General features: G+C 41.9%; 1 protein-coding gene across 2 annotated transcripts in view; it reads left to right on the top strand.

Moving 5' to 3' along the window:
- The window catches only part of LOC139542159 (mitogen-activated protein kinase 14A), a 51,898-nt gene extending 39,506 nt beyond the window's left edge, over positions 1-12,392 (top strand). For both annotated transcript variants that reach the window (XM_071347251.1, XM_071347250.1), the window contains exons 10-12: positions 680-758; positions 6,648-6,821; positions 7,642-12,392. In XM_071347251.1, the coding sequence (XP_071203352.1) occupies positions 680-758; positions 6,648-6,821; positions 7,642-7,709 (321 nt within the window). In that variant the 3' untranslated portion in view covers positions 7,710-12,392. The remainder of the gene's footprint in view (positions 1-679; positions 759-6,647; positions 6,822-7,641) is intronic.
- Positions 12,393-15,237: the final 2,845 nt, after the last annotated feature.

The following is a 15,237-nucleotide window of genomic DNA, read 5'->3' as shown; positions in this document are numbered from 1 at the left end:
ATCTGCAATTAAACCCTTGGTGCTTATAATTAATCCACACTTGCCAATGTTGTTCAGACCAATATGGTTCTGAATAAATCTACTCACATTTCTGATGAGGGCCTCTCTAATCCTTGTCCTTGTCCCAAATAGCACCCTATTCCCAGGGAGTAGGGTGCTATTTGGACATGCCCTTGTGTCTGATATGGTACCAACTAGTGCTAATCGTAATTATTACTTTCTGAATACAAAATGAGTGGCCACTTTCCCAAACCAAGATTAAGACAACTTGATCATGATTTTTTGCCCAGAATAAGTAGCATTAATCTGGGTTAGGAAACGGGTCCAATTAACCAAAAATAAGGTGGGCATCTTGTGGCTCCCTATTCCCTTCATAGTGCACTACTTTTGACCAGAGACCTATGGGACGTGGTTTAAAAGTAGTGGATTATATAGGTTATAATTATATATAGGTAATGGGGTGCCATTTGGGATGCAGTCTTGTTTGGGTTCAATCACCCTTAGTGGAGTTGCCAACAACCGGATGCATCCAGTTTTAAGCTATCTTCAACCTAGCTTCCTTTTCTGCTGAAAACTGGATGTGGGAACTCTGCTCAGGCGTTTATTTTAGTCTTGGTACATTAGGTTAGGGTTCTATTGACCTCTTCCTTCCGATCTCTTCACACCCGTTGGTTGACAGGCCAGGAACTACATCAACTCCTTGCCACAGATGCCCAAGAGGAATTTCTCTGACGTGTTCATCGGTGCCAACCCACAAGGTAATGTTGGAATCATGATCCTACACTCAAAACACTTGGTCACATGTAAGTTAGACCCGAAGATGTAATCAATTTGTGATGATAAAGAAAGAAAGGAGTCACCACCTGATGACCTCTTGTGGCCATATTCAAAAAGCATCTTATACTTTGAATATAACAGCATTCCGACACTTCCTCTAGTCTGGCTGACATCCAGCTCTTAAAGTCTTCCTGACTTGAGACGCTGTATCGGCTGCTTTGATGTGTCAGCACGAAACGTTGATAATGGAGGGGCTGTACCTTCAGACTTCAAGGCGGCACTCTATTACGCTGGTTGGATGTCACTGTTTTGAATTAAACAAATCATAATCTATTGTTTTACATAGGATTGCACCAGTCCTTTCGCTTCCAGTCAGCTCTTCCGGGATAAGCAAACACACAGCTAGCTAACGCAAACCTTCGGATTAGGAAAACATTTTCAAAATGTTATAACAACCCGTCTACACTAAAACAAATGGAGAACTGCAACCTGGCGTTTTGGATCAGGTACAGCAAACTAGCTCAAATTATATTGCGATATTGTCAAAACGGTACTATATGTAGTCAAAAATATTATCCCGATATGTAACTAGTGCATCTTTTTTTTCTCCATCACTATTAGCTAGTATCGCTAACATTAGCTAGCTTGCTATCAACGCGAAATCAGTTCTCAAGTTTCCACTCTGATGCATTTATAACCATGTGTGAGGTGGGAATTTACCAGCAAATACCAGTTGGATGCATTCATGTCATTTGCATGGATTGCTTTTTCTAAATTATGTTTTGTTGCATTTAACTGCAGAAAATGCTGTTAAAGGTAATTTCCTTAGTGACAACAGAGGCATGTGGGAGCGATTTCCTCAGGATGATAGATGAGTTGCCCACTAGTAATTACTAGTTAGAGTGCCATTCTAGTGGATTTTTCCTTCAATGCCAGATGGACACTTGTGACTCATAAAGGGCGTGTGTCTGTAGCATGGTACTTCTCCCACTCTGGTGTGATGTGATGGCCTGTCACTGTTACATAAGTGCAATACAGGGTGCATTGGCCAATTCATTTAAGTCTTTGGCTTTGTCTTGCTTATATAGAGCGGGTACTACCATTTTGCTGAAATGGGTGCAAGAGGGAAGTTCATAACATGGCTCGATCACTTTCACGAGGTGCTGAAACCCCCTATTCTAAACCACAGACTAAAAAAATATAAACAGCCTACCTATCGCTCTTGTAATTTCTTTGGCCTGGTCAGAATCAGCTGCTTGAATGCAGTGGGGATGTTCATTTGCGTGATGTCGGAGTAAATGTGTCAACATATTTGTGTTGGCAGCTGCATAAGCTATTCTCGTTGACTGTGGCGACATACTGTTAACATTTTATCCTTAAACACTCTGTCCATCGCCGTTGTAATCTACTGGGACACCAAAATGTTCCCAAACTGGAGATTTTAAACGATGATGGAGGATCGACGAGTTGTGTGTTCCGAGATGCTGTTCTGGGCACCACTGTTGTACTGCACTGTTATTTTCCTGTTTGTGGCCCGCCTGTTAGCTTGCATCATTCTTGCCATTCTCCTTGAACGTCTCTCATCAACAAGCTGTTTTTGCACATAGGACTTCCACTGATTGAACAATGTCGTGCGTGAAAAGTCATCATCGATCTACACATAATACCCCATATTGACAAAGCAAAAACAAGTTTTTAGAGATTTTTGCAAATTTATAAATTAAGAGCTGAAATATCACATTTACATAAGTATTCAGACCCTTTACTCATTACTTTGTTGAACACCTTTGGCAGCGACTACAGCCTTGAGTCTTCTTGGGTTTTACGCTACAAGCTTGGCACACCTGTATTTGGGGAGTTTCTCCCATTCTTCTCTGCAGATCCTCTCAAGCTCTGTCAGGTTGGATGGGGAGCGTTACTGCACAGCTATTTTCAGGTCTTTCCAGTGATGTTCGATCGGGTTCAAGTCCGGGCTTTGGCTGGGCCACTCAAGGACATTCAGAGACTTGTCCCGAAGCCACTCCTGCGTTGTCTTGGCTGTGTGCTTAGGGTTGTTGTCCTGTTGGAAGGTGAACCTTCGCCCCAGTCTGAGGTCCTGAGCACTCTGGAGCAGGTTTTCATCAAGGATATCCCTGTAATTGCTCCGTTCATCTTTTCCTCGATTCTGACTAGTCTCCCATGCTTCACAGTAGGGATGGTGCCACGTTTCCTCCAGACGTGACGCTTGACATTCAGGCCAAAGAGTTCAATCTTGGTTTCATCAGACCAGAGAATATTGCTTCTCATGGTCTGAGAGTCTTTTGGTGCCTTTTGGGAAAACTCCAAGTGGGCTGTCATGTGACTTTTACGGAGGAGTGTCTTCTGTCTGGCCACTCTACCATAAAGGCCTGATTGGTGGAGTGCTGCAGAGATGGTTGTCTTTCAGGAATGTTCTACCATCTCCACAGAGGAACTCTGGAGCTCTGTCAGTGACCATCAGGTTCTTGGTCACCTCCCTGACCAAGTCCATTCTCTCCCGATTGCTCAGTGTGGCCCGGCAGCCAGCTTTAGGAAGAGTCTTGGCGGTTCCAAACTACTTCCATTTAAGAATCATGGAAGCCACTGTGTTCTTAGAGTCCTTCAATCCTGCAGAAATATTTTGGTACCCTTCCCCAGATCTGTGCCTCGACACAATCCTGTCTCGGAGCTCTACAGACAATTCCTTTGACCTCATGGCTTGGTTTTTGCTCTGACATGCACTGTCAACTGTGGGACCTTATATCGACCAAATCATGTGCAATCAATTGAATTTACCACAGGAGGACTCCAATCAAGTTGTAGAAACATCTCAAGGATGTTCAAAGGAAACAGGATGCCCCTGAGCTAGAAAAGGGTCTGTATACTTATGTAAATATGGTATTTATTTATTTTTGTAAACCTATTTTCGCTTTGTTATTATGGGGTATGGTGTGTAGATGGATGAGGAAAACATTAATTTGATCAATTTTAGAATAAGGCTATAACGTAACAAAATGTGGAAAAAGTCGTGGTCTGAATACTTTCCGAATGTACTGTACATACACTATAGTATCTAACATTTCACAACAATGCACACATCTAAAAGTAAAAGGATGGAATTAAGAAATATATAAATATTAGGATGAGCAATGTTGGGATGGCATTGACTAAAATACAGTATAATACTGTATATGTTGTCGTGACTTTACTTTCATTAATCTGATGGCTGTTGTTTATCTTATCAACTAAATGTGTTTAATTGTTACCCGATTTTAAATATTTCGTGAGGGAAAAAGCTACTTATCGTTGATACATTTTTAGAAACTGTTCTCACAGTAATCATTACTTTGTACACGAACCGCCGCCCGTTTGAAGTAAGAAATCATGAAAGTATTTACGTGTGAATGCCTTCGTTCTCTGTTTATCTCTGTCGGAACTAGCCCTCCTTAGGAAGGGTGATGGGTTGGCCTTTCAGCGGCACGCTTGTAAGGCTCCGATTGTCCAAAAGGAGTCCCATCCGTTGTTCACTCTGGAAGGTGCTTCTTGGAAGATAGGCTAGCCAGCCGTGTCGATGGTTACCACTGGGTGATGAGAGTGTAGCGTACTACGGTGATTTGAGAAGAGTAGTACAGAGGACCCACTTATATTTGCTTTTCTAGATACTTGACTTAGGACAGCTAATCAGCTGTACCAGTAAATGGCTGAGAGGTGAGCTTCTCGCCTCTTCCTCGTGTTGATATTCATATTTCAGAACACTTTAGACATGGGCTGCAGCTCCCCGTCTTTCCTGGTCTGGGAGGTGAGTTTATTTTCTTCACCTCGTGTTGAGGTTCAAAGTGCCAACCATTTCAAACGTGTAGCTACCTCTTCACGTTTTTCCGGTCTCATGTTAATTTCTTTACCAATACTTTTATGCACTCAGAGACAAGGACGGTTCCGTCAGGCTGACCTCGGGGTGTGGCTACCTACTGGGCACAGTTTATAGGAGACGAATAATTTTATGGCTCCTAAAATTACATTCTTATCTTAATTTTTTTCTTCATATTTCATATACAACGTTAAGGATGGAGACTTCATACATGTAGTGTAAACTTTTCAAGTTACATTCTTTCCTTTTTAACCTTTTTAATGATGACATCACAAAATAACCACCTATATGACATTCGTTTTCTAAAGATCATCTCTGGCCATTCCCCACTTTCTTATGTTAGAAATATTGTTCCAGTATTCGCTTTAGAAACTGTTTCGGCGGGAAGACTGTTTGTGTAGACAAAGGAACATTCCTTTGGTTAATACTGGAAAGGGAGACCCTAGATTTCCTCTCCTTTAATTTACGAAAGGGTGTGAGCTGTCAACCCGGCAGCAGCTCCCTCCTTCCCTCTTCTGTGGGTGAAAAGATCTGGTTACTGTCATCCATTGCCAAGCTGATCTGACCCATTGGATCCTCAGGACAGTCATGACAATATGAAATGAGTAAAGCAGTATATAAATGTTATTAAAGTGACTAGTGTTCCATTATTAAAGTGACCAGTGATTCCATGTCATTAAAGATTTTGGTTTTACATTTACATTTAAGTCATTTAGCAGACGCTCTTATCCAGAGCGACTTACAAATTGGACTACATTGATTCATTTTGAAGACACTATCTGTGAGTGGCGATGGCCCCTAGTAAAATAGCCAGTCAACATGGGCTATAACCTATAGTGTAAGGGATGCCTTCTCAACATGGGTTATGTATAACTCTGTCACTCAAATAATTGTGGACTGATGCCACTTTTGAACATCATGTGCTCATATATAGTAATCTCATCTTCTTTCACCAAGGAACACACTTCTCTAAGTTTGCTGAAACTCGCCTGAAAGGTTTTCATTTTGAGCCCTAACCTCTACAGAAAGATATTGTTAGCACTGACTGTCATAAAAAGGCTATAAATTCTTAATTCCCATCCTCATTCAGAATAAATGTATAATTGGTAACAATATAAAGATTTTGACGCACATTTGATTACTATGCTAGTTCTTGTATAGGAAAATGTTGAGGGGTTCCCATAGTTGAATCCAATAAAAGTACTTTCTGTAGTGTCTCTTTGGCGGTTGTGCTTCCTGTCACTGAGTCATTCATGATGCAGTTCTATCACTTTATTTAGAATATTCGATATCTTATAGGCCTATTATGCGAACAGTTCATGCAAACAAACACTTCTTACTCATTACATTTCTACAAATACAAAACGTTCATTCACTGGTGCGTCATTTACATTCCGACATTACATGTATTCATCGCAGTGCCATTCTATACCGTCGAAGTACAGTTCTTGGTCATTGTATATACCATATGTAGGTCATATGGACTTCATCCACAACAATTACAAAGGTTTTGGAGTTGTATAGGACTGAGGCCAAAATATCTCTCCCTGTCTTCCCCAACCAGCTCTCTGGACTTTCGAAGACAAGGTCGCATGCACCATTCCATATCACGTTCTTGTCTTCCTCCACAACCACTGCTCTGAGACCCAGGGCTTCTGCCTCATGGATTTGGTCCTCCATCCACCACAGCCTTTAGTGGGGAAACGACTGTCAGAATTGGAGGTGGGGGTGGGGGCATGGCAAATTGACGAGGAAGCGTGGGGGACGTTGCGCATATGAAAACCAATCAAAAAGTTACTTGGTAGTGAGTGGAAACGCCAACCCGGATGCTTCACATTTATACATCCGGTGAAATATCTGGCTCATTGTTCTATCTGTGTCCTTACGCTCTCCATTCATGGTCTGTCTGTAAAAAACAACTTTCCAGCAGAGGGCAGCCAATGCCTGTCACTGATCCTAGTCCGAACTGACCCTATTAATATTGATGATGTTCTGCTTCCTGTAGCTGTGGACCTGCTGGAGAAGATGTTGGTTCTGGACACAGATGAGAGGATAACGGCTGCCGAGGCTCTGGCCCACCCCTACTTCTCCCAGTACCACGACCCTGATGACGAGCCTGAGGCTGACCCCTACGACCAGAGCTTTGAGAGCCGTGAGCTGGAAATCGAGGAATGGAAACGTATGTAGAATTAAATGGACAGGAATCATGAGATTATTAAAGGGGTCATACATGCTCAGCAAATGCATTGCAAAGGCATCACAATGCATTCATCATACCTGAATGCTTTCAAGGATAATTTATCATTTTTAGGACCATCTGTTTTATGTAAATGGAATGTTATAGAAGGGTACAGACACATTATTTTTTTGCGATTTCACTTGTTTTTGAGAAAAGTACCCCAACCAGTGATTTTAATTTCTTCGTTGTGCGGTATGGGGGCTCTATTAAAAAAAAACATGAACAACGGCTCCAAAAACAGAAACGGAAAAGCTCTCAGTATAATGTTGCACACATGAAATTGTCATTCTGAACTTTATCCACAACATTATCTTCCATTTTGTTGTGGAATAAGTTCGGAATGACAATTTCATAAGTACAACATCTTAAGATCTGCATCACTATACAGGGTGTTTCCGTCTCTAGAAGGAGGTACTTGGGTGTTTTTGGAGCATTTGTTCATGTTTTTCAGAGCTTACTTACTGCACAACGAGGACAAGGAAATGAATCACTGTTGCGGTAAGTTTCTCAACAAGTGAAATCGCAAAAAAAGGTGTCTGGACCCTTCTATAACATTCTATTTACATACATTTTTGTTGAGGTTTGGTTGTTAAAAAAAAAAAAAAAGCTAACTTCTCCTTTTTAAGTAAACTGTTACAAAATGTTTTGTCCATCTTGCGAAATAAATGTGTTTTTATCTGCTCTGTTCCCAACCCCACAGACGGAACAGAAACACCCTCAGCACACATTTATCTCTCTCTTCTCTCTCGTCTCCTCACAGGGTTGACCTATGAGGCGGTGTGCGATTTTGAGCCACCTATCTTTGATGGAGACGACATGGAATCGTGATTGGATGATGTGATTTCTACAAGCCCCTCCCCCTCAGCCCCTACAACTTTATATAACTGAGGTTCCCGCTTATCATACGACCTTTTGGGAAAACAATATCATCCGAGTGCCTACAAACGTTTGTCTTTTGTTATATTTCTTAAGCTGGCGCTCTCTCTCCCCCCATTCTGACTTGTAAATGTGTTGCAAGGGAAACGTAACTAACATGGCCTGGTCCCAGATCTGTGTTGTGGCATGACAACGGCCATGGGAGTTGGCTATTCAGCACAAACAGATCTTGGAACATCAAAATGAAAATGTAGGAAAGGAGATTTTCAAGGACTGAATATCTGTATTTACTACAATGTATTTTCAAGGCAGGAACAGAGGCAAGCAACAACCAACCACTAATACCATTATTTGTCCATTGCTGGAAAATGCCATGCTTCTGTTATTATTCTGTCTATATGTATGTTTTAAATGGCACCCTATTTACTATATAGGAAATAGGGTGCCATTTGGGATGAAACCTATATTTCAACTACACTGATCAAAAATATAAATGCAACATACAACAATTTGAAAGATTTTACTGAGTTACAGTTCATATAAGGAAATCAGTCAATTGAAATTAATTCGTTAGGCCCTCATCTATGGATTTCGCATGACTGGGAATACAGATATGCATCTGTTAGTCACTTACACCATATATACAAAAGTATGTGGACACACCCGTTGCTGACAGGTGTATAAAATCAAGCACACAGCCATGCAATCTCCATAGACAAACATTGGCAGTAGAATGGCTTTAGTGAAGAGCTCAGTGACTTTCAACGTGGCACTGTCATAGGACGGTGCCACCTTTCCAACAAGTCAGTTCGTACAATTTCTGCCCTGCTAGAGCATCCCCGGTACAACTGTAGGTGCTGTTATTGTGAAGTGGAAATGTCTAGGAGCAACAACGGCTCAGCCGCGAAGTGGTAGGCCACACAAGCTCACAGAATGGGACTGCTGAGTGCTGTAGCGCGTAAAAAACATCTGTCCTTGGTTGCAGGACAGTCTAGTTCCAAACTGAGTTTGGAAACAACGTCAGCACAATAACTGTTTTTCAGGAGCTTCATGAAATGGGTTTCCGTGGCCGAGCAGCCGCGCACACAAGCCGAAGATCACCATGAGCAATGCCGAGCGTCGGCTGGAGTGGTGTAAGCTCGCCACCATTGGACTCTGGAGCAGTGGAAACGCATTCTCTGGAGTGATGAATCACGCTTCACCTGGCAGTCTGGCGAACAAATCTGGATGCCAGGATAACCCTACCTGCCCCAATGCATAGTGCCAACTATAAAGTTTGGTGGAGGAGGAATAATGGTTGAGGGCTGTTTTTCATGGTTCGGGCTAGGCCCCTTAGTTCCAGTGAAGTGAAATATTAACACTACAGCATACAATGACATTCTAGACGATTCTGTGCTTCCAACTTTGTGGCAACAGTTCGGGGAAGGCCTTTCCTGTTTCCGCATGACAATGCCCCCGTGCACAAAGCGAGGTACAAACAGAAATGGTTTGTCGATCGGTGTGGAAGAACTTGACTGACCTGCACAGAGCCCTGACCTCAACCCCACCAACTACCTTTGGGATTAATTGGAACGCCAACTACGAACCAGGCCTAATCGCCCAACATCAGTGCCCGACCTTACTAATGCTCTTGTGGCTGAATGGAAGCATGTCCCCGCAGAAATGCTCCAACATCTAGTGGAAAGCCTTCCCAGAAGAGTGGAGGCTGTTATAGCAGCAAAGGGGGGACCAACTCCATATTAATGCCCATGATTTTAGAATGATATTGTGTCCACATTTGCCTGCAGGTGTCCACATACTTTTGGTCATGTAGTGTAGGGGCGTGGATCAGAACCAGTCAGTATCCGGTGTGACCACCATTTGCCTGCAGCACAAACACATCTCCTTCGCATAGAATTGATCACGTTCTTGATTTTGACCTGTGAAATATTGTCTCACTCATCAATGGTTGTGCGAAGTTGCTTGATATTGGTGGGAACTGGAACACGCTGTCCATACACGTTAATTCAGAACATACCTAACATGCTCAATGGGTGACATGTTTGAGTATGCAGGCCATGGAAGAACGGAGACATTTTCAGCTTCCAGGAATTGTGTACAGATCCTTGTGGCATGGGGCCGCGCATTATGCTGAAACATGAGGTGATGGCGGCAGATGAATGGCACGACAATGGGCCTCAGGATCTCGTCACGGTATCTCTGCATTCCAATTGCCATCGATAAAATGCTATTGGGTTTGTTGTCCGTAGTTTATGCCTGCCCATACCATAACCCCACCGGCACCATGGGACACTTGTTCACAACATTGACATCAGCAAACCGCTCACCCACACCACGCCATACACGTGGTCTGCGGTTGTGAGGCCGGTTGGACGCACTGCCAAATTCTCTAAAACGAAGGAGTGGCTTATGGTAGAGAAATTAACATTAAATTCTCTGGCAACAGCTCTGGTGGACATTGCCAATTGCACGCTCCCTCAACTTGAGACATCTGTGGCATTGTGTTGTGACAAAAAGGCACATTTTAGAGAGTGGCCTTTTGTCTCCAGCACCTGTGTCATGATCATGCGGTTTAGTCAACTTCTCGATATGCCACACCTGTCAGGTGGATGGATTATCTTGGCAAAGGAGAAATGCTCACTAACAGGGATATAAACAAATTTGTTCACACAATTTGAGAGAAATATGCTTTTGGTGCGTATCGAACATTTGGGGGATCTTTTATTTCAGCTCGTGAAACATGGACCAACACTTTTTACATGTTGCATTCATATTTTAGTTCAGTGTAGTTTTTTAATATTCCTCCTTCAGAAGTCTTTGTTATTATTTTGAGAATTCTATGGCTTATCACTGTGACATTCAAAAGAAATGAGATGCTGAATTAAACGTCCGGGAAAATATAGCTGTGTACTATATGATTGAATCATTTAATAGTGTATATCAATTGAAATGTGGAAGACAGACTGTCAGTCTCGCTATGCCAATCGCAGCATTAGTGTCACAGATTTACAGGCGCTTCAGAAATCATTAGATTAATCAGCTTTACTGTATCAGACAGGCTGGGTCTCAAATGGCACCTATATATACCTATATAGTGTATGACTTTTCGTTTTATTTAACCAGGTATGTTGACTGAGAACACATTCTCATTTACAGCAACAACCTGGGGAATAGTTACAAGGGTATGAATGAGCCAATTGGAAGTTGGAAATGGTTGGTGGCCATGATGGTAGAGGTGCCAGATTGGGAATTTAGCCAGGACACCAGGGTTAACACTCTTACCATAAGTGCCATTGGATCTTTAGTGTCCACAGAGTCAGGACACCTGTTCAACATCAGTTCCAAAAGATGACACCTTACACAGGGTAATGTCCCCAGTCACACACCATTTTTAGACCAAAGGAAAGAGTGCCTCCTACTGGCCCTCCAACACCACTTGGTCTTCCATTCAGGGACCGACCAGGACCAAACCTTCTTAGCTCCAGAGTCAAGCCAGCAGTGGGATGCAGGGTGTTATGCTGCAGGGCACATAGGGTTTTGGTCAAAAGTAGTGCACTATATAGTGAACCAGGTGCCATTTAAGACGCAGCTAGGGATTTCTTCTATTCTTCAACGTTGTTATGAGCTTTAGGAAATGTTTTAGCTGTGAGGAAAAATAGCTTTAGATCTACCACATTGCAGATGAATCTCCATCCCCCACGCCCCATAGTCTTACAACTCTTCAGTCAGTGCGACATTTGGTTAAATGCCAGCAGCCAGACCATAAGATGTTTACTACCATTTAGTGCTCACAAACCCTAAAATCATTATTCAGCTTTTTTAAATAACCAAATTATTCAATTCTATCAGATTCACTATTTTTTTTAAATTTGTTTTGATTTTTAAAGTGGCTTCATCATGTCCTTTCTGCACTGAGGTGAAGGAGCTACGTAGATGAAAGCCTGGTATGGGTCAACCATATTGCTTTCTCCTGTTCTCAAAACAGAACAGTGCAGACAGATGAGGGAAGTTACTGTAGGTTATTGAGATGTAGCCCCAGTCTGCCTAAATAAAATGGCCCTAGAAATCTAGCCTGTTGAACTAGATTGATTGCTGCACTCCATTGAACCCAGAATTCAGTCTGGTTTAATCAGGCCAAGGATTCTGAATACCACTTTAAATATTTACACTTTGAAACCAGATGGAGTTCCTTTTGAGCCACTGTAGGTCATTAAATGTGCCAAATAATGTGGCATTAATTAAACCAGGAAAAGGTGTTTGTGGGTACAAAATCTAATGTATGTACATATCTGTTCTATATTTGTAATTTTCATTACTTATTTTTTGTGGTTTGTTAGTGAATTGAATTCAAACCATCTTCATTATCAGCATGTTCATCATTTTACATGTGAGTGATTTTTGAATACGTGTGTGTTTGAAGTGTCATGCTTAAAGCCACAACAGAGAAATATTAAATTAATGTCAAAAATCAATTAGGGAATTTATACTTTGTTGATGTGGTATTTATAAACTGGAGACGGATACTGTTGTTTATTTCAGCCAAGCCCCATTGAATATGTATCTAACAGTCTTAACAGCAAAGCAACTATTAGAATCATTAATGCCTTTGTTAATAAAGACCGTTATTTTTCAGAGCGCAAGAGTCAGTCTTGTTCATTGTTTCCTCAAGTCTATAAAGTACATGTGCTTGAATTGGCAATGCTTATCTGTAGCTTATAGCAGCATTTCCAAAAGTCGGTCCACAGGATCCCAGGGGAGCACGTTTTGTGCTGATTCAAATTACCAAAGCTTGATGATTAGTTGATTATTTGAATCAACTGTGTAGTGTACATCTTGGGGTCCCAAGGACTGAGTTTGGGGAACAGTGGGTTAACTGCCTTTTTCAGGGGCAGAACAACAGAATTTTTACCTTGTCAGCTTGGATTCGATCTAGCAACCTTTCAGTTACTGGCCCAACACTAACCACTAGGCTACCTGGGGTTTGTCACACTACTGAACCAACCCTGACCTGAGCCAAACCAGGCTGAACATGTCATCTCCCGGGGACCTGAACAAACGTCTAATATTGCAGTGGATGGATCTGGTGTTATCTGGCTGGTATCACAGCTTAACCACACTGAGCATCATCAAATAGCAGCCTTTAATAGTCCACAAGGGGTCACACTCCACAAAGGATTGGGTCTTTACAAAGATTTTAAAATAATGGTTTTGAAAGACTAGTTCTTATTGGCTTTTGGCTGATTTCGTTTTATGATGTGTGACACATTAAGGATTATATTTACAGGCATATGCCATAAAGATGGCACATTAGAGGATGGCTGCTCCTTTATGGGCTCTTAACCAACTGCTATTTTGTTCGTTTTTTAGCATTTTTTGTAACTTATTTTGTATATAATGTTGCTGCTACCGTCTCCTATGACCGAAAAGAGCTTCTGGAAATCAGAACAGCGATTTCTCACCTTGAACTGGATGAAGAATTTCTCTTTAATGAGTCGGACGAGAGGTATTTACTCCAGACACCCGAATAGGCACCCATCCCTGTCATTCGCAGGAGAAAAAGAACGACTGTACGATCACGTTCTCCGCAGCCGATGTGAGTAAGAACTTTATACAGGTCAACATTCACAAGGCCGCAGGGCCAGACTGATTACCAGAACGTGCACTCCGAGCATGCGCTGACCAACTGGCAAGTGTCTTCACTGACATTTTCAACCTCTCCCTGTCTGAGTCTGTAATACCAACATGTTTCAAGCAGACCACCATAGTCCCTGTGTCCAAGAACACTAAGGTAACCTGCCTAAATGACTACTGACCCGTAGCACTTACGTCTGTAGCCATGAAGTGCTTTGAAAGGCTGGTCATGGCTCACATCAACACCATTCTCCCAGGAACCCTAGACCCACTCCAATTTGCATACCGCCCTAACAGATCCATAGATGATGCACTCTCTATTGCACTCCACACTGCCCTTTCACACCTGGACAAAAGGAACACCTATGTGAGAATGCTATTCATTGACTACAGCTCAGTGTTCAACACCATAGTGCCCTCAAAGCTCATCACATTGACTGTACCGGTACACCCTGTATATAGCCTTGCTATTGTTATTTTACTGCTGCTCTTTAATTATATTTTACTTTTATATGGGTCTTCCAAATGGACAATGACCCCAAGCATACTTCCAAAGTTGTGTCGAAATTGCTTAAGGACAACAAAGTCAAATTATTGGAGTGGCCATCACAAAGCCCTGACCTCAATCCTATAGAAAATTTGTGGGCAGAGCTGAGAAAGCGTGTGCGAGCAAGGAGGCCTACGAACCTGACTCAGTTACTCCAGCTCTGTCAGGAGGAATGGGCCAAAATTCACCCAACTTATTGTGGGAAGCTTGTGGAAGGCTACCTGAAATGTTTGACCCAAGTTATACAATTTAAAGGCAATGCTACCAAATACTAATTGAGTGCATGTAAACTTCTGACCCACTGGGAATGTGATGAAAGAAATAAAAGCTGAAAGAAATCATTCTCTCAACTATTATTCTGACATTTCACATTCTTAAAACAAACTGGTGATCCTAACTGACCAAAGACAGGGAATTTTTACTAGGATTAAATGTCATGAATTGTGAAAAACTGAGTTTAAATGTATTTGGCCAAGGTGTATGTAAACTTCAACTGTACCTACCTCATCCCCATATTTGTTTTTGTTTTTCTGCTCTTTTGCACACCAGTATTTCTATTTGCACATCCTCAACTGTGCATATATTACTCCAGTGTAAATTGCTAAATTGTAATTTCTTCGCCACTAATGGCCTTTTTATTGTCTTACCTCCTTACTTCATTTGCACACACTGTATACAGATTTTTCTATTGTGTTATTGACTGTACATTTGTTTATCCCATGTGTAACTCTGTGTTGTTTTTGTCGCACTGCTTTGCTTTATCTTGGCCAGGTCGCAGTTGTAAATGAGAACTTGTTCTCAACTGGCCTACCTGGTTAAATAAAGGTGAAATATATACAGTGGGGAGAACAAGTATTTGATACACTGCCGATTTTGCAGGTTTTCCTACTTACAAAGCATGTAGAGGTCTGTCATTTTTATCATAGGTACACTTCAACTGTGAGAGACGGAATCTAAAACAAAAATCCAGAAAATCACATTGTATGATTTTTAAGTAATTAATTTGCATTTTATTGCATGACATAAGTATTTGATCACCTACCAACCAGTAAGAATTCCGGCTCTCACAGACCTGTTAGTTTTTCATTAAGAAGCCCTCCTGTTCTCCACTCATTACCTGTATTAACTGCACCTGTTTGAACTCGTTACCTGTATAAAAGACACCTGTCCACACACTCAATCAAACAGACTCCAACCTCTCCACAATGGCCAAGACCAGAGAGCTGTGTAAGGACATCAGGGATAAATTGTAGACCTGTACAAGGCTGGGATGGGCTACAGGACAATAGCCAAGCAGCTTGG

The sequence above is a fragment of the Salvelinus alpinus genome, chromosome 17 (assembly GCF_045679555.1).
Source record: "Salvelinus alpinus chromosome 17, SLU_Salpinus.1, whole genome shotgun sequence".
Lineage (NCBI taxonomy): Eukaryota > Metazoa > Chordata > Actinopteri > Salmoniformes > Salmonidae > Salvelinus > Salvelinus alpinus.
The sequence above is the reverse complement of the archived record's forward strand: the minus strand, read 5'-3'. Positions and strand labels throughout refer to the sequence as shown.